Source organism: Lutra lutra, chromosome 10 (assembly GCF_902655055.1).
Source record: "Lutra lutra chromosome 10, mLutLut1.2, whole genome shotgun sequence".
In the NCBI taxonomy this organism is placed as follows: domain Eukaryota; kingdom Metazoa; phylum Chordata; class Mammalia; order Carnivora; family Mustelidae; genus Lutra; species Lutra lutra.
The window spans coordinates 99,351,153-99,377,441 of NC_062287.1; the positions used below are offsets into that span (position 1 = coordinate 99,351,153).

At 36.4% G+C, this 26,289-nt stretch overlaps 2 protein-coding genes and 1 non-coding gene across 3 annotated transcripts; all 3 read right to left on the reverse strand.

Annotated features, from left to right (window-relative positions):
- Positions 1-3,181: 3,181 nt before the first annotated feature.
- LOC125079260 (olfactory receptor 4P4-like) lies at positions 3,182-4,285 on the reverse strand. The gene has a single exon (XM_047692749.1). The coding sequence runs from the start codon at positions 4,283-4,285 to the stop codon at positions 3,359-3,361; it is 927 nt and encodes a 308-aa protein (XP_047548705.1). The 3' UTR covers positions 3,182-3,358.
- Positions 4,286-17,085: 12,800 nt separating this feature from the next.
- LOC125080295 (small nucleolar RNA SNORA18) lies at positions 17,086-17,212 on the reverse strand. Its single transcript, XR_007121317.1, has one exon. It is a non-coding gene; the product is annotated as a small nucleolar RNA SNORA18 (small nucleolar RNA).
- A 3,953-nt stretch (positions 17,213-21,165) lies between these two features.
- On the reverse strand, positions 21,166-22,098 carry LOC125079050 (olfactory receptor 4C16-like). The gene has a single exon (XM_047692394.1). The coding sequence runs from the start codon at positions 22,096-22,098 to the stop codon at positions 21,166-21,168; it is 933 nt and encodes a 310-aa protein (XP_047548350.1).
- Between the last annotated feature and the right edge of the window lie 4,191 nt (positions 22,099-26,289).

The following is a 26,289-nucleotide window of genomic DNA, read 5'->3' on the forward strand; positions in this document are numbered from 1 at the left end:
TATGGAATAGTATTCAGGTTTCTACCAATGACTTCATACATTTATTCCTGTTCACCAAGGTCCTCAGGGCCAATCCCAATCAGAGGAGCTCAGAGAGTCTACTCTTGGTTCCCTGGAAAGAGATCATTTATTTCATTAAAACCTAGACTCTCCTCAGTTACAGTAGGGTTGAGTGTGGTTTATGCCGTTTTATTTCATAGACATCTGATCACAGCACTGGCTACCATCCACTGGAGTTTTATAGTTTTTATAATTTTACAACCTTGCTGTTACAAGATGACAGATAAGACTTTGATTAGAGCTCTCATTGACAAAAGTAAATGGCAACCTTCTCATTTTACAGATGGTTAAATTAGTTTACATAAGTGGAAAACAATAAAAATGTGTCTCCCACTCTCTTCCAAACAGTGGTTATATTCCTGTTCCAGGGAGGAGCAAAAATTTAAACATGTTTTCTTGCACTTTTCAGTTTAATATGTAAGAATAATTTTCATGTTCCTCTGTATGTCACTGCCTTTTTCATTTAAACATATTGAGGAGAAAAACATTTGTCACATGTCACAGTCTCTAGAATTTCACCATGTTTATGATAACTCAGCAGGAACGCCTCATTTTGACAGTTTCAATATATCCATATCTTTCATAATGACAATTTTGTCATTTTCATAATGACAATTTTACTTTATTCAAATCTTCAAAATACTCTTTATTTTACATTTCAGTATTCAAAGAATCCACCAGCCAAGTGCACCAGAGTATAAAGAGAGATAGACAATGCTGAACTTTCACAACAGCCAATGGTAATGACAAACATCACATGTCCAGAAGATGAACTTTCAATTTCAGCAAAGACTAGGATTATATTTCTGCTTTATGCCTGAGGAACCTCATATCTGAACCTGCCCTAGATCAGCTGAACCCTACCTTTTGCAGACACATGAGCAATAATGTAATGCTTGTTGTATAAGCTGCAAATACTGAAGTGACTTGTTACACAGCATTATTGAGCTGACTGTAGAAGTGGGGACTGAGGTATACTCTTGAGTCAGTAAAACCTCCAATATGTTTAGTGTAAGGTACCTTGAAAGGAGCAGTATAAAAGGCCAAGCAAGAGATAATGGGCATGAGGGACAGCACCTAAGCTTGGGTTTATACATAAAGGACAAATTCTAAATACCTAAGCATGCAGCCAACCTCCCTCTTCACTATCTCATCCATGAATAACACACTGGAAAAAAAGGACACATTTATTACTCTTAGGTATGTTCCTTTCCACCCTTCCTTTGTTTCTAAGTTATAAGAAGTAAACAAAAGATGCATAAGAGGCAGGTTCACATGGACTTCTGAAAGCCTGTCTTCCTGGGGAAAAACCAAACAGCAAATTTGTTACAATAAGCAAATTTAATCCATTACCAGAGAATGTAGCTTACATATGCATCATTAATAGGCTAATTAAAAACAAACAAACAAAAACAAAACCACCAGAATTAGGCGCCAGCCCATGCATCTATAGACATTCCTGTTCACCCTCACATCTCTGAATTGGAGAATCCCACCAGGACGTAATTGCCACCAGATCAACATCAAAACAAAATCCTGATTTAATCTGCTATTCTCTTTCTTATCTCCTTTTCAACACACTTCATTTTTTTTTTTTTTTGGCCTCCCTTTATGTGCTAAGTTCCCTAATTTGCAGGCAGTACACATGTATAGGTCCTTTTGGAAGAGAAAAATCTATTGCTGAATCATCATCAACTGTGGCTAATTTCTGTAAATGCACTCATCTTAAAACCCAGGTTCCTGCAGACTCATAAATACAGAGAAGAAACCGATGGTCCCAAGAGGGAAGGTGGGCAGAATGGGTGAAGAAAAGTAGAAGAGACAGGTTTCCATTTATGGAATGAATAAGTCCTAGCAAAAGGCACCATGTAGTGAACATAGCACAGATGGTACCTACACTTGCGGTGAGCACAGCAAAACACAGAGATTTGTGGAATTACTAGGCTGTACTCCTGAAAATAATGCAACACTGTGTATTGACTATACTCCAAAACAAAAACCAAAACCAGATTTCTGTTGCACAAAGGACAATTTCTTCAAGTAAATACAACACAATTTCTTTGTGGGGACTGTGGTAAAGAGGATGGAGCACCAGAAAATAACAAGTCTGTGCCTTTCAAGTCTGTGCCACTAGTATAAGGGCCTGCCTGAGTAGAATGGAGACAGTTTTGCATAGTGTAAATGGTAGGGGAAAAATGTCTAAGTATGCTGCTTGCATAGAGAGCAGTGAGGGTTAACAAAATGCACCCCAAGTATTTAAACATCCATCTATTCAGCTAGGTGCCTACTTTTTTTTCCCCCTTAAAGATTTTATTTATTTATTTGAGAGAAAGAAAGAGCAGGAACCGGGGAGGGGAAGGGGGAAGGGAGAGGGGGAAGGAGGGAGGAAGAGGGACAAGCAGACTCCCACTGAACAGGGAGCAGCTGACAGGCTCAATCCCAGGACCCTGAGATCAGGATCTGAGCCAACATTAGATCATTTAATGGTTGGTTAACCATTTAACCTACAGAGCAATCCAGACACACTAAGCTATGTGACTTCTTAAACTCAGGATCTTTTACAGAATGGGAGATTTTCCACTTTGCACATTTACAAAAAACATCAGTTTATATGCTCACGAGTGATTTTTAAATGGGGTTATAAATACTCCATGGAATTACATTTAAAGGATTGAAAAGTGATGTTTTCTAATTTGAAACTTGTAATTTCTGGAATACACCATCAACAGGGTACTGAGAGTTAATAACATCTATAAGGACAGTGTAAATATGTAATTCCATTGCATTACATTATTTTAGCAGCATTGTTTATGTAAAAAGTGTTAAAATATACAAAAACATGTAAATTTTTAGGCATTGCTTCCTTATTTTATTGCAGTGGACACCACTGAAAAATGGAGTACTTAGGACCACTTTCTCTCTCTCCATAAGAGATCTCTTAATGATCTGTTTCCTAAAGCACAACATAACTGTCAAACCCAGCAATGTGTACAGTGTGCCCTGATAAAAGTGCTATAACTTCCACTATGTCTAGGACCATGAAGGACAGAATGTTCCAGAATACCAAACATAAGTTCCACAATATCAAAGCTGGAAGGGACCTGGAACTCATGGAATTTGTTCCCCTTATACTGGGTCAGAAAACTAAAGAAACGGAAAGAGGTAGTTGAGGGACCTTTTCCCTTCACATCTTACAATGTTTGATGACAGCAAACCACCTCTCTACTTGCTGCATTTGCTGACATTAGGATCCTGTGGATAGAATGAGACCCAGCCAAGGGTTTGAACTCCAGAGACTTCATTTCCCTTCACACCGTGTGTCTCGGCACCACATTTTCCTCATGGCATTCTTCATGTCTGTGTTTCTCAGCGTGTAGATGAAAGGGTTGAACATAGGAGCAAACATGGTGTAAAATAGGGCAAAAACTTTGTCATTACTGACAGAATCAGCTGTGGGGACATAAGTGAAGATGAGGGGCAAGAAGAACATGAACACAACAGTGATGTGTGAGCTGCAGGTGGAGAGAGCTTTGCGGCAGCTCTGGGATGAGCGTGTCCTCAGGGTGGACAGGATGATGATGTAAGAGATTACCAAGGCAACAAAGGTCACAACGGATATCATTCCTGTGGTAGTAATGACCACAATAACCAACAGACTAGTGTCCGTGCAAGCCAGCTTCAGCAAAGGGAAAATATCACATAAATAGTGGTCTATCTCATTGGGGCCACAGAAGGGAAGATCAATAATAATCAATATCTGTAGGATTGAATGGAGAAATGCTCCGAGAATTGAGGCCATCAAAAGGACATAGCATACTTGTCTGTTCATGATGACCATATAGTGAAGGGGTCTGCAGATGGCTGCATATCGGTCATAGGCCATGGCCACCAGGATGAACATCTCAGTGGCACCAAAGAAGTGGGCATAAAACATCTGGGCCATGCAGCTGTCATAGGAGATGGTCTTCTGCTCAGCCAGTAGGTCTGTGATCAGTCTGGGAGCCACTGTGGAAGTGAAGCAGACGTCCATGAATGACAGGTAGCTCAGGAAAAAGTACATGGGCTGCTCACGGAGGCGGCTGCCTCTGATGGTGAGAAGAATGAACAGGTTTCCTGACAGAATCACAATGTAGCAAAGTGAGAACACCACAAAGCAGGCGACCTTTGCATCCTCATCACTAAAAAGTCCTAAGAGGATAAATTCTGTGATGTTTTCATGTCCCATTGCTTCTGTGGGTTTGATCATGTAGAAGAGAAAGTTAATGTACTGAAAACAGTCAACGTCTAAAACTATTGATTTATTTTAAAAGTCATTCATATATTCAACAAATATATATTGATAATTTATTATGATACAAACACCATAGTGAGTGCTAAGGGTACAGAAAGCAATGAGCAAAATACACACAATCTATACCCTTTATGTATATAGTTTGTTAGAGTACACATATACTAACAATATCACTATGAACAAGAGGATGAATAATTTAGAAGATGAAATGTCGGGGCTTTTTCTTATATCAATCTTGAGGTGCAATTGCAGTAGTATACCTTAAGAGTGATTTTTGAATCTCTGGTTCAAAACAACATTGAGGTATTCTCTTCTTCAAGGGCAGTCTTATCATTCTCAATTGTTCCCCAGTGACTAAATTTGTGCTGAATCGTGGAAGTTCAGTAACGTCTTCAGACATCAGTGAGCTCATATATTTTTTTAAGATTTTATTTTTATTTGGCAGACAGAGAGCACAAGCAGGGGGAGTGGGAGAGGGAGAAGCAGGCTCCCCACTGAGCAGGGAGCCCAATGTAGGGCTCCATACCAAGACCCTGGAATCATGCCCTGAGCCAGAGGCAGCTGCTTCACCATCTGAGCCACACTAATGCCCTGAGTTACTAGCTTTAAATGTTAGATCTCCAGGTGCCAATTTCAGAAAGTGCTTTTACCACCTTTTCATGAACATTGGGCAATGATCAGATCTTTGGGGAAAAGTGTTGCTGTACTGTACAGGGTTCTAGCATATTTGTGGTTTCCTATAATTGACCTTATTTCCCCATTCACTTTCCAGCCTAAACCAGGAGTTTTCATCCTTTCATGTCCCACTTTCTGGCACTTCCCAGTAAGACAGCATCCTTGGAGGGGCAAATTGCCTCCAAAGACTCTTTTTCACTAGATCTGTTTTACCACCTTGTATTTCTTTGAATTGAGCCACTTTCTCACCTAACAGGCTCACTATAGGCACATGGATTCCAATCCTGAAACATTTTAATTAAAAACTATATACTGCTTTGGTGAAAAGTATTAAACTATAGCTCTTACTTCATTTTGGCAACAACAAAAGAAAAGTATCAGAAAACCGTTAAACTCAGGGGGCACGTGAGTTGCTCAGTGGGTTAAAGCCTCTGCCCTAGGCTCAGGTCATGATCCCAGTGTTCTGGGATCTAGCCCTGCTTTGGGCTCTCTGCTCAGTGGGGAGCCTGTTTTCTGCTCTCTCTGCTTGCCTCTCTGCCTATTTGTGATCTCTGTCTGTCAAAGAAAAAAATAAATTCTTAAAAAATAATAATAATAAACTGTTAAACTCAGTGCCCAAGTGGACAAAACATGAACTCTACACACTGATAAAATGTGCCACCCTGTTCTGAAAGGTTATAATAGCAACTGAACAATGCTTTTTACTTTTGATTTTATAATGTGAGTTCCTATAAGATTATTTTAGAAAAATGAACATTGGGCATACAAACAGATTTTTAATAGGGTCTTAGGGAGTTTGTGGGCTTTTTGGGTTGAATTCCATCCATGAACCACAGATTAACAAACTATAGCCTAATTTCTCACAAAAATCTCTGAAAATATCACTGTCACATAAGCAAAACCAGTAATAATAACTCTGGATTATGGTGTGATTTTTTAAAAAATAAACAGTTCAAGATTATTTTATCTGTGAGTTATCTATTCTGTCCTTAAAAATAGAATTCCCTCATTGAATACAGAATTATATTAAAATATATAAAAAGATTATAAGAAGTTAAAAGATTATAGCATGTTTATAGTTAGGAAAGGTCACTATAAGAAAGATGTCAATTCTTCCCAAATTAATCAATACATGCATAAGTAAAACAAAAATTCTGACAAACTTTTTCATGAAAAGCTGATTCCAAAATTCAGAAAGAATTAAAACGCAGAGTAGTTAAGCTAACTTTTTCAAAGGAAGAACAAAGAAAATAGATATACCTTCCATATTTGAAGTACATTATCAAGCTATGGCAATTAAAACGTTGTAGGTAGGGGTGTTTGGGTGGCTTAGTAAGTCAAGTGTCCAACTCTTGATTTTGGCTCATGTCATGCTCTCAGGGTTGTGAGATCAAGCCCTGTGTTTGGCTTTACATTCAAGAGAATATGACATTCTCTCTCCCTCTCCCTTCACCCCTCTTGCTCTTATTCTCTTTCTCTCCCAAAAATAAATAAATATAAAAAACAAAGTTGTAGGTAAAGACATTGCTGGGTTTAAAGATAGTCAATAATTAACACATATATATGGGAATTTATTTCATATTTAAGTTGAAATTTATATTGATATGAACTCTACATAATTCAAATTGATGTAAATTTTAATAGCTGATGTTAAGAATTTGAATCTCTATCTGAATATAATATACCTCACAATGCACAAAACATTATAATCCAGATGGGTGAAAGATACAAACGTATGGAACAGAAGTGTAAAAAGACTTGAGAAATAATTATAATAGGTTTCTATCTTATGTAGGAATATTTTCAAAACAAACAGAAAAGGAAAATTCAAAAAAATATGCAAAATATATTTTAAACCTTCTATATGACACAACTTCATATACACCAAACATTTTTAAAAGTGGCAAATGAGAGTAAATATTTAAAAATCTTTTAAAATCAATCATGTAAGACAAATAGCTCAATTTTCTAAAAAGGCCAACTATTTGACAAGGCAATACACACAAAAGAAATCAGAACTGTCCAAAAGCATATATAAAACTATTCAACCTCATTAGAATCATTGAAATGCAGATTCAACAAGAATGAGATAATATAGTCCCACTCATCAACTTCATAAAAATAAAGTATAAAAAGCTATCCATCGGGAGCCTGGGTGGCTCAGTCAGTTAAGTGTCTGCCTTTAGATAAGGTCATGATCCCAGGGTCCTGGGTTTGAGCCCATGTCCAGCTCCCAGCTAAGCGGGCAGTCTGTTTCTCCCTCTGCCTCTCTCCTTGGCTTGTGCTCTCTCTCTTGCTTGCTCACCCTATCTTTCTCAAATATATAAATCAAATATTTAAAAAATAAACAAAAAATAAAAATAAATTTAAAAAGGTAGTCCCTTAAAATTTTGATGAGCAACACAGCAAAACTACCACAGAAAGCATACAAAAGGATATTCTTCACAGACTCTTTCAAATTTGGAGAAGAGAAGTTGATCTAAAACCTGAGCATAGAATGGAAATAAGGGATGGTATGTTCTCATTACTGAAAACTAGACAAATTTAATGTTCGAGGATTACGAAACATATACCATGATAGAAAACACTAAGACACATTTCAGTGTGGAAAATATAATAAAATGCACAAAAAATAATCACAGTATGATAACGTGCACGTTAAAAAAAAATCACAGCCACAGAATACCATGTAGTTTCTATGAGAACCTCTGTTTTTTTTTTTTTAAGATTTTATTTATTTATTTGACAGACAGAAATCACAAGTAGGCAGAGAGGCAGGCAGAGAGGCAGGCAGCGAGAGAGAGGGAGAAGCAGGCTTCCCGCCGAGCAGAGAGCCCGATGCGGGGCTCGATTCCAGGACCCTGGGATCATGACCTGAGCCGAAGGCAGAGGCTTTAACCCACTGAGCCACCCAGGTGCCCCGAGAACCTCTGTTTTTATAAATTAATAGAAAATCGTGTGGAAGGAAAGATTTACTTCTCAGAAATAGAGGAGGTGATGGCCAAAGTAGATTTTAGGGTTATTCAACGATTTAATCTCTTTTTTAAAGGGATTATATTTCATTATTCTGTAATTAAAGTTAATTTTAAAACTCATCATTTTATAGTACATTTTAAGAGGAACACAACACATGAAAAAAATAAAAGGAGGCACAATAAAAAGTGAACCTTTATTGGAAGTCAGTAATCTTAAAGAACTTTTTTTTAAATCACTATATTGTTTCTTCAATGACGTTAGCAAATTTAGACATAGATGCTCTTCCTCAAGCATCATATGTCATCAATTGTCATAAAAATGTAACTATAACTAGACAGGTACATAAACCCAACTCCCACACACCTTCACAAGGACATATTTGATATAAGGAAGCACACATATATCTATATCTCTTTTAAACCTCTATCTAGATTTGGTCTTTATTTCAGCACTAGCTCATCTAGCTATACTTTTATTTATTTTTTATTTTTTTAAAAGATTTTATTTATTTATTTGACAGACAGAGATCACAAGGAGGCAGAGAGGCAGGCAGAGAGAGAGGAGGAAGCAGGCTCACAGCCAAGCAGAGAGCCAGATGCAGGGCTTGATCCCAGGACCCCAGGATCATGACCGGAGCAGAAGGCAGAGGCTTAACCACTGAGCCACCCAGGCGCCCCTAACTATTCTTTTATAATCCTGATAGGATTTAATTAAATTTCAAGGTGATTTGTAAAATCTGTAGCTGTTATTACTGAGGACTCAAGTTCATAATTTGCTCTTTTCATGGTTCCTTATTTTGCTGAACCAACTCTAGCCCTTATTTTTGTTTTAACAGAAGGAAACAACAAATCTGCAACACAGATTGCTGCATACCAGGATATGGTATGCAAAAGATTAACAACCTCTGGTATGTATGGAATGAGTAGAAATGCTGTCATTTGCAAACTTCTGCTTACCTGCAATCTTCCTCTCTGTTGCAACAAGTTCATCAAGGAAATCTGCACCAGGCAGCATTTTCAAAGTGGCAGTTGGGACACTGGTGTTCACTCTCCCTTACCACAACTTCCAAAAAGGCATTAAAAGGGAGGAAAACAAATAACCCCTGATTTTCAGGATCACCTTGGTGTCCTTAGTCTCACAGAAAATATTCCTTAGGACACAACACTGACTGGCTCATCTTCAATTCCTAAAGTGATATTGGCAACCGTATTTGCAAGAGAGACAGGTTATCATGGTGGGAGAGAGTGCTTGAATTTGGCTGAATGCATCCCAATATAGGGTCCACTAAACCTGAATAATCTTAGGCAAGTTATAAACCTTCTGAGTCTTGTTTTTTTTTCATCTGTAAAACAGTGATAATAGTACTTATCAATAGGAATCTTGTGGGGATCAAATTAAAATATTCATATAAACAGTGAGCTACAGATAGGTGCATATAATACATCATAAGAATAACTATGAACTCATTAATTTAAAAATGACTAATATTCTATAAATTCTTCACAGCTCATAGGACAAAGGGAGCTCTAGGAACACATTTTCTTCAATAGTTTGACATGCCACTGAATATAGATTTCTATAGAAGTTATACAAGTATTTTGACAAGTAACCACTACTGAAAATCCCAAACCAATGACCAAGACTTGTGATAGGACACAGGATTACCCATTTCATAAATGGAAGAACTGAAATCAAAGTAAAAATTTACTCATGAAGACCTTCAACACCCTACAAAAGATAATCTCTCTTTTATTTAGAATAAGTGAAGCCAACACTTCAAGAAAATATTTTATCCATTTTACTTAGTTCATATTCTCATTTTCTGCAGGTTTTTAAACATTTTTAATATATATCAAACCTATCTTTGTTAGAGAAATAGTCATCAATTATATAATTTGAACTTTTCTACCTATGGTCCCTGAAATTTTCTTCCATGTAATCCCTATTCATTTCAAATATCAGGAATTATTGCTCACTATTACACACCTGTGGCACAGTGAGGAAATAAATGGAGGTTCTTGTCCTGATCTGCCACTCCCTGATTATGGGATTTAGGAAGAAGTTCTGCATATCCGCTTGCTATCTATTTCCTCTTAAGAAAATAAGGAATTGGGGACCTGGGTGGCTCAGTGGGTTAAAGCCTCTGCCTTTGTCTCAGGTAATGATTCCAGGGTATTAGGCTTTCTGCTCAGTATGAAGCCTGTTTCCCCATCCCCTCACCTGCCTCTCTGCCTACCTGTGATCTGTCAAATAAATAAACAAAAATGTTTTAAAAAGAAAAACAAAGAAAGTAAGGAATTGTAGTTTTCATGGATCCCTCCACCTGCAAAGAACTAAATTTTTTAATCAAGTTATTTTCTGATCCATTTACCAATTTATCAAAATTATCAATTCACTGTTCCATCATCTTCTTACTATCTTTCTTCTTTTAATTTTATTGTTTATATTATTCTCTTTATGTTCTCCCTATACTATTTTTTCAGACTTTTATTATTTTTTTATCATTGCTTTTCTGTCCAAAGAAGAGTACACAACGTTCCACAATTTCTCCTAGCCCCCTGATGTGGCAGCTAAAGAGTCCCATATTTGAAACCAAGATTTCAAAATGGCATTCTCATTTTTCCTTTTTTTATTACAACAGACCTTTTAAAGTTGTTTTGTAAACTATTAAGATGCCAAATTGTTACATGAATTACAAGCCTAAAATTTATAAAAGAAACCATTACCAAGAAGATATATTTCTAGAATATTATTCATGCAAAACAAGCAAACAATTACCTTAGAAAACAAGTGAAAAAGGATGGATGATTCTATAATTGCTCAAAGAGATGACTTAGGCCCAGGTACTCAAAAATAGAAAAGGTAGGAATAAACAGAAGATGGAAAAGGAAAAAAAAAAAGAACTCACATTTTTAGTATCAGCCAATTCCAATTAATAGTGAAAGGGATATCCTTGTCTTCTTGAACTCATGACAACAAATTGAAAAAAAAAATCTCCAAAATCAAAAGATAAATAGATCTCTTAGAACAACAAAAAAAAAAAAGAGAGAAAAAGAAAAGTAATGAAAAGAAGTCTAATACTTCATAGATAGTTTTCAAATTATATTTAAAATGTAATGAATCACTGAATTCTACTCCTGAAATTTTATTACACTATATGTGAAGTAGCTAGAATATAAATAAAAACTTGAAACTATAAAAAAATAAAAAAAATAAAGAAAATAACTATGTTTTAAAAACTAACTATGAATACTCAAATAAGAATGAGAAGTATATCATAAAACTGGAAGGAAGATCTCAACTGCATTTGGCCCTTTCTGCCTTGCCTATTTTTCCGCTTTAATGCAATAATGACCTTCAAGGTCTACTTCCCTAAATGCACAGGGTTGAGGACTCTTGGAGAAGATGCAGGCGAATAGTCAGGAAGAATATTTAAAGGCACTGGATGTTTGTGAGAACTGGACCTGTCAATGGCAATGCCTATGGGAATGGAATTCTTGGACAAGTCTGGTAAAAATAAACTCTGGTGATTTTAATTTGCTTTTGCTTTTCCAATGTGCTTTTGAAGATATTTTTAAAGATTGTTTCAAATATCAAATATATGATGTTAAACATTGAATAGTTTCCATGGTCAGTGATAAAATTTTTATTTTTTTTAAGATTTTTTTTTGTTTATTTATTTGACAGACAGAGATCACAAGGAGGCAGAGAGGCAGGCAGAGAGAGAGAGAGGAGGAGGAAGCAAGCTCCCTGCTGAGCAGAGAGCCAGATGCAGGGCTTGATCTCAGGACCCGGGGATCATGACCTGAGCCAAAGGCAGAGGCTTAACCCACTGAGCCAACCAGGCGCCCCAGTGATAAAAATTTTAAAGTGACCTCATTCTTCTCTACACAAGGAATAAACCCTAATGCATCCATTATATTTATTACAGGTCTTCCACTGTTTCCATTATTAAGACTAATTATCTTTTAATATTGAAGGTGTTCAGCTTTGTTTTAAAATAATTAAGGTCAAACTTAAGTGTCCCCATTCCCACAAAACTTAGTCACATTATACCCCTTTATGAAAACTAATTCCATGCCCCAAGTTATCCCATTACACTCACAATACCTAATTTCACCAGATCATTTGATTCCCCTTTCATAGATAGTCTGAAGGTTTTTTGGTTTGTTTTGTTTTGGGGGGTTTTGTGTGTCTTCTTTAAATATTGGTGTTCTCTCATTTTCTCAATAAACTATTAACTCAATGAAGTAGGCTCTATTGATTCACAGACTGTATTTAATAATTTAAATTTTGATCATGGCAAGAGCAATAGCAGTAATTGAAAAGTCATTACAATGCACTAGTAATTGTGCTAAGGATGTTAAAGGGATTTTTAAAATGTAATGCATGTAATGACCCCATAAGGTGATATTTTTAATATTCCCCAGAGACACAAAGAGATAATTGACAAGACTAGGCAGCTAGTAACTAGTATAGTAGAATTTGACCTTGCTAAGATGCTTTACTGACCCTACAATGACTGTGACCAGTACTTCTACACTTTATACAGAGTAAAGTCTTAATAAGTATATCTGAATTTTTATTAAAATAATAAAATAATGTACTGAATAGTTCAAAATCGCACTTAAATTTTGAATTGCAGTACTTAGGATATGTACTTTTATTTTCCAACTTATACAGTCCACTCATAGTAGAACCTCAATTACACCAACAAAATAAATTTCTAATTTTTATAGTATTGAAGATTTTAGGATGGCAAAGTAACATAAAATTTAAAGGATTTTTTTTTCATTTTTTACTGAAATACACTTACAATTCTGTTTCACTGTCTAAACAATTTAATTTCTGTGCTTTTGATGTTAGAAACACTGCAAGGAGGACTGATTAAAAAATATTTTATTTATTTATTTGACAGACAGAGATCATAAATAGGGAAAGAGGCAGGTAGAGAGAGAGGAGGAAGCAGGCTCCCTGCTGAGCAGAGAGCTGGATGCTGGGATTGATCCCAGGACCCTGAGATCATGAATCATGACCCCAGCCAAAGGCAAAGGCTTTAACCCACTGAGTCACCCGGGTGCCCCAGGACTGATTATTTTTTTTGTGTGTACAATGCATACATACATGTGAATGGACACAGGAAGATGGCTGAAGGATGCACCATAGCAACAGCATCAAAATCTAATTAGATATGCAGGTTAAGCATTTGGTAGAAGAGGCAGTTTTATGTGAGATGCATTTGCCAGATGTCCAGGATGATTCATGTTACCACCTCAGACGTTGAAGCCAGAGAGTCTGAATTTAAATCCCATGTATACTTTTCACAGGCAATGTGGCTTCAGGTAAGACACTTATCTCACTGGAATTTAGATTCTTCTCCTATAACTATAATTATTTTATCATACTTCAGTAATACATATTCAAAGTTATTATTAGTAGTAGTAATGGTATTTCTATTATTTAACTATTATTATTAGACATTTTTTGACACAATTTATAAAGAAACTTGGAAATATTTCCAGGACAAAGCATTCCAATCACAACCTTTAGACAGAAGTCACTTATACTCAAGGACAAAATAAGACAACAGCTCACTGCACAAAACTCTGTGACACTGAAATATAAATTCCACATTCCAAGACCTCATCCATGACACTGACATGTTCATGTGTGCAGACAATTTGTTATAGCTGAAGTGATTGTGTAAGCTACTTGATGAAGATCATACATTTAGTTGGATTCAAGGATTAAGTTAATATATAATGTTACTTATATTTCCTCCAAGACTGATTCCACACCTAAGGGATTATCATATTTTCCACATAGATAACATTTGGAAGAGGATGCAAAAGTGGCATATTTCATAGGGATAGAACAATTTTCATTTTATAAATATTGACTTATTCATTCTTCAGTTCTTGGGTTAAAGCTATGGTTTTTAAAACTCCTTTTACATTGTGGTGGAAATAATTCCAAAATATCCCTCAGGATTTCCTGCCCTAGCCCCGGGGACTAGAAATATGATAATATAGCACATATTAATGTAGAATTACTTGTCTAAAGGGATTTCAACAATGTGATTAAAGTTACTGGCATGTTGACTTTGAGTTATATGTTTCAATCCTATCTAATCCCACAAGCTCTTTAAAAGTAGAGAATTTTTCCTGACTGGCAATAGAAAAGTAAGTAGGAGAGATTCAAAGTATAGTTAGACTAAAATGCACCACCCCTGGCCTTGAAGATGAAAGGCCACATGCAAAGCCCTCTGGGAGCTGAGAGCCGGCATTCCCCCCCCCCTCCCCCTAACTGTCAGCTAGGAAGTTTCTAAAGACAGGAGATCCCATCTTGAAGCTCCATTTTCCTTTCTAAAGAATAAACTCTTGAACTGGGCCAGAACGTTAATTTTTTCTACAAGCAAATCCTCAAAAAATCCAAAAGAACAACTATCATAAGGACCATAAAACTATTAAACTTTATGAGGATAGAAAAGTTTACTAGTCCATACCAGGAATACATTTGTGTGACAGCATCAATAGGATAATCAATTAGGTAGTAATTAAAAACAGGGTGCAGCAATGGCCACGGTAGCCAAACTGTGGAAAGAACCAAGATGCCCTTTGATGGACGAATGGAGAAGGAAGATGTGGTCCATATACACTATGGAGTATTATGCCTCCATCAGAAAGGATGAATACCCAACTTTTGTAGCAACATGGATGGGACGAAAGAGATTATGCTGAGTGAAATTAATCAAGCAGAGAAAGTCAAATATCATATGGTTTCACTTATTTGTGGAGCATAACAATGGAGGACATAGGGAGATGTAGAGGAGAAGGGAGTTGAGGGAAATTGGAAGGGGTGGTGAATGATGAGAGACTATGGACTATGGACTATGGACTCTGAAAAACAATATGAGGGTTTTGAAGGGGCAGGGGGTGGGAGGTTGGGGAAGCCAGGTGGTGGGTATTGTGGAGGGCACGTATTGAATGGAGCACTGGGTGTGGTGCATAAATAATGAATTCTGTTACATTGAAAAGAAATTAATTTAAAAAAACAAAACAAAACAAACTAAAAGAAAAACAGGGTGCCTGGGTAGCTCAGTGGGTAAGACCTCATACTCTTGATTCACCTCAGGTCATGATCTCAGGGTTGTGAGATCCAGCCCTGTGTTTGGTGTGGAGCCCACTTGGGATGTTCTCCCTCCCTCTTTCTCTGACCATCCCCACCTCCCTGCACTCTCTCTCTTTAAAAAAAAAAGGAAAGAAAGAAAGAAAAAAAGGAAACAATGAAGGAGTTAGTAATCGAAAGCAGTTCCATCTGTCAGTACCAAGTAAAGTTTGTTTTTTGATATTTTTTTCTCTCTCTTCTTTGTCTAAATCGTTTGATTACTCCTTTCTTCTCTCTTAAAAAACCCTTTGCTTTCCCCACGTAAGTGGGACACTTCTCCTGCTTACACCAAATCCATGCTCCCCAAATTGCAATTCTGAGACCCCAAATAGTGGCCTGTGTTCTTTTTCAGTTTCTCCTCCTTTTCTCACATGAAACAATGAGGGAGCATTGAAAAAACAAGATTACTCCCAAGTCACAGAGGGTACATTACAGGTCTGGGGCCCCACAGTTTGATCACAGGTACACAGAGACAGGGAGAGACACAAAAAACTTGCCAATCTGATATTCTGTCTTTATTGGGATCAAGAGTAGGGTACCCAGTATTTGGGGGTTCACTACTGGTGAATTTAAAACATAAAGTCCAGGAAGAAAAACACAGGGTCACACAAATGATCAGTTAGAGGTCACCCAGGGCTTTCCAAAAGAGGAACTTCACTGGTGGGGAAGCCTGACTCCTCACCTAATTATGTCCCTGGCATTTTGTTCATTGCAGATGAGAGGTCTTTGAAATGGATGCCCCAGCCATCAAAGCTTAATGTTAGTACTTTAAATTATAATTTTAAAAAAAGCCAGGACTCCTGGGTGGCTCAGTCAGTTAAGTGTCTGCCTTTGGCTCAGGTCATGATCCCAGGGTCCTGGAATCCAGCCCTGCATCAGGCTCCATGCTCAAAGGAAGTCTGCTTCTCCCTCTGCCCGCAGCTCCTCTATTTGTGCTCTCTCTCTCTCATAAATAAAATCTTTAAAATTAAAAAAAAAAGTGTTATTGTCAGGCACATACACTATTCCTAATAGGGTCACATTGTGAAGATTAAGACTCCAAAATATTCTTTCCTTAGGGGACACAATTCAACTCCTAACATCAACTTTCAAGTCCTAAGTAAGTTTTTCATCTCAAAAGATTCTATGTTCAGACATATGCATTTTTTAACCATAAATTTTTTTTTTCAATTATTACATGTAGCAGTAGGCAAAATTATTTAAAGTTAGCACATTTTTACATAGGGAATCTCACATAATATTATTTCCATGGCCCACCAAGCTTGCCTTAGTTCCTCCAATCTTTGAATCAAAATTTATCTTCAAGATAGCCTTTTTAAATAGAATATCTGCTTTTTTAAAAACTGAAATAGCTTGTGTAAATTTATGGTGTACAGCATTTTGATCTGATACATTATAATATTGTAGTATAATTGCCTTTAAGAAAAATAAAAATTTGCAAGCTGTGTTGAGACAGTATAGTATCAGTAAATAGAAGTTATACCATTCTGGAATGCATATGAGGAAGTGTTCAAGAGCACTTGTAATAAAGATGTTTCTAAGAATACCAAGAAGAATAAAAATAAAGATAATATATATATATATATATATATATATATATATATATATATATCCATCCCCCATGCTCAATCCTCAGTTGTCATGTCATTTCAATTCTTTTAGTTGGGCTTATTTTCTCTGAATATTTTATGTGAATGTGGACACACTGAAGACTTTCTGATGGGATAGTTTTCTGCCTAGAAACTTTGGGATCTAATTATTTCAAGCAAATTACATTAGGGCCCTTTGAATAAGAATTGAGTTTAAACCATATTCACTCCTAAACTAGCAAACCCAAGAATAATACAGACTTTGAAGATATGCCAATACATAAGATTAAAAAAAATGGACCATCATGTCTTTCATACTTTTGGCAGCTCTTTCTTATAGTTCCTTCCACAGACCTAACAAATTGTTCTGTGAGTAAAGCAAACAACATAATTATTCAATGAGGCAACTCCAATGATGTGGGTCTGCAGAAGGTTGATCAGGATAGATCTCAACTCCAAAATTCTATCTTTCCACACTGTGAAAAAACTCCTATCATTAAGTGTTCCACGAGGTCACAATTGTACATAGTGGCCATTGAATCCTACAATTCTCCAATGTATTATGTGTACTCATAGAGCAAGATTGGACATTCCTGCTTGGCCTTCCTTGTGACATGCATCTGGTTAGATGTTTGGAAGCAAAGAAGGGTGTGGGAGAAATCTCAGCAAGAAACCAAATATCATTGTCTGACAACTTGTTTAAATGAGGTAATCACAATGTGTCTAGGCAAGGGAAGACTGCTGTTGCCCTCTTTCAAGGGACAGGGAGATGCTTGTAACAGCTAAGAGGATGCATGATCATTTCTGAGTTCATAGTTCTCCTCTTACATATACAAAGGTATCTACTTTAGAAGTCAGACTCTTTCCTATCAAAACACTGACATAAGGAAAAAAAAATCCTGGTGAGTTTCCACATTCCATTACCTTGGCAGTTCCACTCTCATTATCACAAAATTCTGAACCAGAATTAGATCATTATCTCTGTTGGCAAGAGACATGAAAACAGCAGTCATGGGAGCTCCATATCAGAAGCATTTCAGAAGATATTTTGAATAGAATGTCTGGGGAGGTACCTAAATGAGACCCAACATATGCCCCTTTTTATGTATGTCTTATCTTTAAATAGAAGAGGACTTAAACTAAGACACTACCAACTAGGATCTACAAAATGTGACCTTTGCAAGGAGAAAAGAAACAATTATGATCAATGATAAATTGCTTGAGATGGATAAATTCTGAATGGGAAAAAAAATTGATGTATGTATGTCACAAGTATTCATTGTGGAATTCATGACATTCCATTCCCACACAGAGAAATAGATGATCTTTTTTTTCCCCCCAAGCTAAGTTCTTTTTTTTTTTTTAAATTTTTATTTTAAGTAAACTCTATACCCAACCCAGGGTTTAAACTCACAAACCTGAGATCAAGAGTCATATGTACTGCTCACTGAGCCAGCCAGGTTCCCCTGAAACTAAGAAGTTCTAATATTCCTGGTATAATAAAGTGAATACAAAATTAGCAATTTTGATATAATTTAGTAATTTATAAATAAAAAATATGTTCCAAATAAACAAAAATACTCATATTAAACTTTCTGTACAACTAATAACACATGAAAAAATGTTCATCTTTAGCCATCAGGGAAATTCAAATCAAAACCACATTGAGATATCACCTTACACCAGTCAGGATGGCCAAAATCAACAAGACAGTAAACAACAAAGTGTTGGAGAGGATGTGGAGAAAGGGGAACCCTCTTACACTCTTGGTGGGAATGCAAGCTGGTGCAGTGACTTTGGAAAACAGTGTGGAGATTCCTTAAGAAATAATATATGGTAGGATCTCTACATAACTGACACTATTCATTAACTCAGGATCAGAACAAGTGCACTGTGATGGAAAGAAAGTGTATAAACAATTTTATTCTATAAAAAATGGGTCATCTCTACCCCAATGTTTATAGCAGCAATGGCCACAATTGCCAAACTGTGGAAAGAGCCAAGTTGCCCTTCAACAGACCAATGGATTTTATATTTATTTATATATATATATATATATATATATATATATATATATATATATGGTTCATATATAAAATAGAATATTATGCCTCCATCAAAAATAATGAATACCCAACTTTTGTATCAGCATGGATGGGACTGGAGGAGATTATGCTAAGTGAAATAAGTTAAGCAGAGAGAGTCATTGATCATATGGTTTCACTTACTTGTGGAGCATAAGGAATAACATGGAGGACATTAGGAGCAGGAAAGGAAAAGTGAATTGGGGGAAATCAGAGGGAAAGATGAAGCATGAAAGACTGTGGACTCTGAGAAACAAACTGAGGGTTTTGGAGGGGAGGAGGATGGGGGTTTAGGTGAGTCCGGTAGTGGGTATTAAGGAGGGCACATATTACATGGAGCACTGTGTGTGGTACATAAATAATGAATATTGGAACACCGAAAAAAATAAAATTAAATAAAAAAAAATAAACAAATAAAAAATAGAGCTACCCTATGACCCTGCAATTGCACCACTGGGTATTTACCCCAAAGATACAGATGTAGTGAAAAGAAGGACCATCTGTACCCCAATGTTCATAGTAGCAATGGCCACACTTCCCAAACTGTGGAAAGAACCAAGATGCCCTTCAACAAATGAATGGATAAAGAATATATACAATGGAGTATTATGCCTCCATCAGAAAGGATGAATACCCAACTTTTGTATCAACATGGACGGGACTGGAAGAGATTATGCTGAACGAAATAAGTCAAGCAAAGTCAATTATCATATGGTTTCACTTACTTGTGGAGTATAAGAAATAACATGGAGGACATTGGAAAATGGAGAGGAGAAGTGATTTGGTGGTAATTGGAGGGGGAGACAAACCATGAGAGACTGTGGACTCTGAGAAACAAAATGAGAGTTTTGGAGGGAAGAGGGGCTGAGGGGTGGTTGTGAGTGTTAAGAAGGGCATGTTTTGCATGGAACACTGGGTATGGTGCATAAACAATGAATTTTGGAACACTGAAAAAAATAAAATTGAATAAAATTTTTAAAAATACAAATAATAAAACAGGTTGAAATCAGAAAGATTCTTAGGAATCATATAATTCAATATTGCCATATTGATGAATGGTGGCAAAACGTGATATCCATCAACACTGCAAAAATACAGTTTTTAATTCAAATATCTTGGTGTCTCTGAAGTTACCCTCTTTTCTAGATCTTATTAAACTCACTAAGAGGGGCACCTGGGTGGCTGAGTGGATTATGCCTCTGCCTTTGGCTCGGGTCATGATCTCAGGGTCCTGGGATCGAGCCCCACACTGGGCTCTCTGCTCATCAGGGAGTTTGCTTCCCCCTCTCTCTCTGTCTGCCTCTCTGACTACTTGAGATCTCTCTTTCAAATAAATAAATAAAATCTTTTAAAAAACAATAAAACTCACTAAGATAATCCATATTTGCAATGTATTTGTTTCAAAGCCTAAAAAGTCCCCTCTGAGTTTTAATATTTTCAGTTATCATATTCAAATTCCCTATTTCAACCATTGGCTGCTTATATGTTTTACCTATAGCCCACATGAATATATCTACTTAATTTGGGACATGTATGCTACAATCATAATAACCCAAAAGTATAAATAAATTATTATAATTTGTATGACACAAAGAAAACTTAATGCTTCCCCCAAATTAGAAGTGATCACTGTAGAAGCAAAAATTTTTATAAAAAAAATACAAAGTGTACCAGTCCAACTATCAGAAACTTTCCAAGGTAAAAATATTCCATCAGAAAAATAAATATTCACATTATGTTCTGCCACTGTTCTAGAAGAATCTAAATAAATATAAGAAGAATTTGAAGTATGAACCCAAGAAATAAAAGGGAATTACCTAGCTAATAGAGTGTCCCGTAAAACATAAAGATTTTACAATTATTTGAAACTGGTGCTCTCTGCTCAGTCAACCAAGAACAACAACCAAGTTGAAGCTCCATGATCAGACATGATGTGACTGAAGTGTTTAATACAAAGGAAGTCATTTGAAGGAGGAAAAGCCTCCCAGGCTGTGGATATAAGTATATAAAACATTACTTGTAAACAGAGAACACCAGAATTCAATATGAAGAAGGGCAGGGAAAACACTGGGTCAAAACCACAGTGATACTAGGCAGGCAAGAGAGGCAGAGACACAGCAGTGAACATCAAAAGCATGTGTCTTGACATGGTGCTTTGTACCTGGTGCATGAAAATGACTCAACACTAACCAATGTACATGTTCATTCTTGAAGGAATGAATTCTCATGTCCCCTGATGATGTTAACACCACAATAAAAAGATAAGATTCTCAATGGGCTTCTAGGTGAATCTGAACTATGAAGAAAAATTTGAAACACCCATTTATCTTTTGTCATCTAAGATCAACTTCTTTCTCCATAACTTCCTCATGGCATCTTTCACTTCTGCATTCCTCAATGTGTAAATCAGAGGATTGATCAAAGGTATTCCAAGTGTATAAAACACAGCTATCATCTTATCCATGGGGAACGTGGTTGCAGGGCGTGTGTATATAAATATGCAAGGACCAAAGAACAAGATGACCACAATGATGTGGGAGATGCAAGTGGAAAAGGCTTTTCTCCTCCCTTTAGCACTGTGGTTTCTCAGAGAATACAAGATAATAACATAGGAGCACATCAGCATGACAAAACTCACTGTACAAATGGCCCCACTATTGGACACCAACAGTAGGTTGATCACATAGGTGTCTGCACAGGCAAGTTTCAACAAGGGCTGCAAATCACAAAAATAGTGATCAATCACATTGGGACCACAGAAGGGTAAACTCAAGGTCAAAAAAAGCTGAGCTAAAGAATGCACACAGGACCCCACCCAGGCCATAGCCATCAGCACCGCACAGATCCTACGACTCATGATGGTTGTGTAGTGCAGAGGCTTACAGATGGCCACATAGCGGTCAGCAGCCATGAGGATAAGGATGAAGATCCCCAAGCAGCCAAAGAAATGTAGTGAAAAGACTTGTATCATGCACTCACTGAAAGAGATAGTGGTCTTCCTCAAAAGGGCATCCACAATCATTCTAGGGGCTATGCAAGTACAGAGGCAGCTGTCAGATAAGGATAGGTGGAAAAGGAAGAAATACATTGGACTCCCAAGTGTCCGGCTGGTCTTGATAGTAGTAATAATCAGAAAGTTACCCAGCAACGTCCCCAAATAGAAAAGCAAGAAAGTGACAAACACTATTTTCTTTCTAACAGGATCCTGGGTTAAGCCAAGCAGAATGAATTCAGTCACGTTATTATTCAGCTGCATGATTTCTTCAATTAGGAGATGCTTGAGTATGAATTTGTTGATCTGCAAAAAATAAAGGAATTAATTCATGGTTGATGTGTGATTTAATGGAACATTTTAAGCAAACTAAATATTCCTCATCATTAATATTTTGGGGGCGAGTTTTCACAAGTCACCTCAATAGTTCTTTCCTTCATTTATAATGACCTTTTCATAAGGTCATTATGAGTCTCAACAATCTTGTGAAGGTTATATCTTCCTAGAGCACTCTTCAGATACAATCTTATAGCATTTAAATGATTCAATGAATATAAAGTTAAAAGATATGGCTCCATTTTATTACTAATGTCACTATTTTTGCATATTTAATATATCATTGGGCCCATGTTTTAATGGTGTATCACGTGGCATTTTCAATATATTTGACTGCCCTTAGAGGTTCATGGTATAAGTAAAAAAAAAAAAAAATCACACCTGATTTTTATCCTATAAGAATGCCTTTTTTATGCATGTTTATCAGCCTGTATTTGTTATACATATTTATAGAGGATATTTTTGTACATTTTATATATTATGTAAACACATATAAAAGAAATTTATAGCTTTATAAATATATAACATGTCCTCTTTGAGAATATTTGCTGCCTGATATTACAGCTTGAAAAGAGGAACAGGAAATGCTTAATCTTCTAAATAATGTGCTATTACCTTGATACACATTTATGATACTTAGTATTTGACAGACACTAATGCAGATAAGTGAATGAATGTTCTTTGGTAGTTGTTTATATCTCAAATATCTACATTTCTTAATTTCTCCCTCCCATTTCTGAAAAACACTCCTTAGTGGACCCCAAATCCCTGAGGTTATGTATAAATGAAAAGGGGATGTTATCATTCAATAGCTCATGCTTTCACTAATCCAAGTATTTGTTTCAGCCCTTTAGGTCTGAGGTCATTTGGGGAGATGTCACCAGGTAATTCATGTAAGACCAGATCATTATGACTGTAATCCCCAGTAGGGTTTACAGGTACCCCAAATCCCACATCCTTGTAACAGAGCAGAGATTCAGAAGAGTGAAGCAGATATAGTTTTAGACAAGAGGAATAGTAATAGTCAGAACTGACTTTATCCAATTTGTTTTCTATCCTGGCAAAGTCGATGATCATCCAACTTTGCAATCTCACTCCTTTCAAATGAAGATTTCCCTTTTCAAATTTGGAGAAAAAAATTACCACTGACTTCAGTTCCAAGAACAAAATCTTTTATCTAGATCTTTCTTGTCAAGATGGTATTGAAAAGGCACTATATAAAAGTAAAAATAAAACCTGAAATGTGATGGGTTGAAATGTAACTTGGAAGATTTACTTATTCCATTGTGTTCCTTCTAAAAATCATCTATATTATGCTGAATGATATAAGTCAAGCAGAGAGAGTCAATTATCATATGGTTTTGCTTATTTGTGGAGCATAAGGAATAACACAGAGGACATGGGGAGATGGAGAAGAGAAGTGAGTTGAGGTAAATCAGAGGGGGAGATGAAGCATGAGAGACTGTGGACTCTGAGAAAAAAACTGAGGGATTTGGAGAGGAAAGGGGTGGGGGATTGGGTGGGCCTGGTTGTGGGTATTATGCAGGACACATGGAGTGTGGAACTCTCGAACACAGAAAAGAAATTTTAAAAAAAAATTAACAACAACATAAAAGTCACCTATTCCTTTGATATCTGTCCTGAAATTTGTGAGCATCCATAGCACAGATGAACTAAACAGACAGAAAATTCCCCTTATACATCTTTTCCTCTCCCTTGGTAGTTTCTTCTCCCCCAACATAATTAAACTGTACCTTATCTTCCTCCAAATCAAAAACCACTCTTGGGAAAGTGTCTGGTAAGTTTATTTACCTCAGAATTCTTTTTTTTTTTTAAATTTTCTTTGGATTGTGTAATCTTTGTCAAAGATTTCAAACTACAAAGAAATGAGTTGGTGTCTTAATCAGTACAATAAGCTCATTCTTTCCTTATTCATTTGAAAGAGTGATCCATCACAAAATATTTGAACTTGAAACTATACCCCAAATTGTGACCACTCTTTTGAGTGTATTGTTTCCATGTTATCAACCCTTTAGATTGTTCATTCCTGAAGCAAAATTATATACACATGTGGATATATATTTTTAAGATAAATTAACATAAATACATATGGTTTCATTAACTTGTTAGTAACTGTGAGTTCTCATCAGATATATAATCCATAATCTTTAATCAATAATTTCCTTCCTTCTTCCTACATTTCTATCTACTTCAGTTGTCCCTAAACTTCAGGACCCAATTCGAAGAACTGTCCTCTGGAGACCTTTGGCATTTATGTTATGATTAAAAAAAAAAATAATTCTCACTCTTTTTCTCCAATGGCATCCTTTATAGCTTTTCTTGTAAGATTATATATTGAATAGGAATCTTTGAAAACTATTTATTCTCAGGATTTTATTCTCCAAAGTTCCAACCCCAACACCTTGTATCATATAAGTACTTAGTAGTTTTTAATTAAATTTTCTTAATTGCTTCTTAAAATATATTTATCTGATGGTTTTAGTAATATTTAGATTATGGAACACATCCACATCATTAATCCCCTGTGGTTCTCTATCTATTATGTGTGGCAGACAGACAAACATTTTCCTAATTTGTAAATCCAGGAACTAAGCTGAGTTCAATTTTAAACAATGTAGTAAACATGGGGCAGAAAATATTGTATTCTAAAGAGCATCACACAGCCATGAAAGATTCTGAGAACACTGACACCCATAAAAATCATCGTCTTAAACATTAGCATTTTCTACAAGACTCTTTAACCCACAAAGAATGAAAGGAGAGCCTTGACATTTTTCTTATGTTCTTGTAACTGAGGCATGTTTTTGTCCAAGTTTTAGTGGATGACCACACGTCCATTTTTCCAAGGACATGTTCACACTTTCATATGGTTCCCCAAGTAATATGACATAAAAATGAGTTGCAATGACCTGGGGACAAATGGCCCTAATACAATAACACATCTTCTAATAAGTATTGCTCTTACCTCAACTTTTCAAACAAGTGCAGCCAACTTTGGAATGTCTAAATCTGTCAACACAGTAACAAACAAACTATATGTTGGGTTTGGAGGTAACAAAGAAGAGCGGAAAGAAAAGCACACAGGAAAAAAAAAGTGGAGAATAGATGAGAGTGGAATAAAGTGTTAGGTGAATAATTCTACCCCATAAATCTGTCTTTCTGCAGCAGCCACAGTGCTTGCTGAAGGGCTTCCTTCAACTACCTAACCCTCCCTGATTGGTTACACTAGACTTCCACTCTGGGAGAACCCCTATACTCATTTATATGCAAAATTCACATTCTCTGTGGGCAGGTTAATAAACTCTCCCCAGATTCTTTATCCCTTAAAAGCCCAAACTGAAGAAGGATTAAAAAAGAAACCATCCCACGTATATGGTGACACTTTTCAATTTCATGATGTCGTGTTGCCTCCACATTGCCATGTTTCCTCCAAACTTTCCATGAGAAAAAGTTGTTCAGCAATCAGACTACATCTCAAATGTGGGTCAACTGCAAATTAAATTCTTACAATATTAGTTTGAAAACATATAAAGAGTAATAACTCCATGCCATGATGTGCAAATTTCTATTTATTTTTTAGATTTATTGATTTGTTTTAAAGAGAAAGAAAGAGAGAGAAAGCAGGGTGGAGTTGTAAGGCAGAGAAAGAAAATCTCAAGCAGACCTTGAGACCTTGACTACTGAGTATAGAGCTGGATGTGGCACTCAATCAGGGGCCCGAGATTATGACCAGAGCTGAAATCAAGAGTCAAAATGCTCAACCACCTGAGCCACCAAGGAACCCCACAACTTCCTATTTGAAACTGTCACTTGGAGATAGGAAAGTTGGCATTCTCCCAAACCTGCCAAGGTCACTGTCTCTATTGACCTTTTCTCCAGATTATCACCAGGCTTAAGCTCTTCTAACTTTTGGTATCCATACTGAGGACCTATCCTCCTCAGTGACCTTTTATGAAAAGCATTTGTGAAACTTTACACATTCTGCTACCTCAAGAAACTATAATAAACCTTACAAAATGAAATCCATCCTTCCAACCCCATACAACAATGGAAAGCCACACAAAGATTTTCACATACCTGGTACTCATAAAATATTTG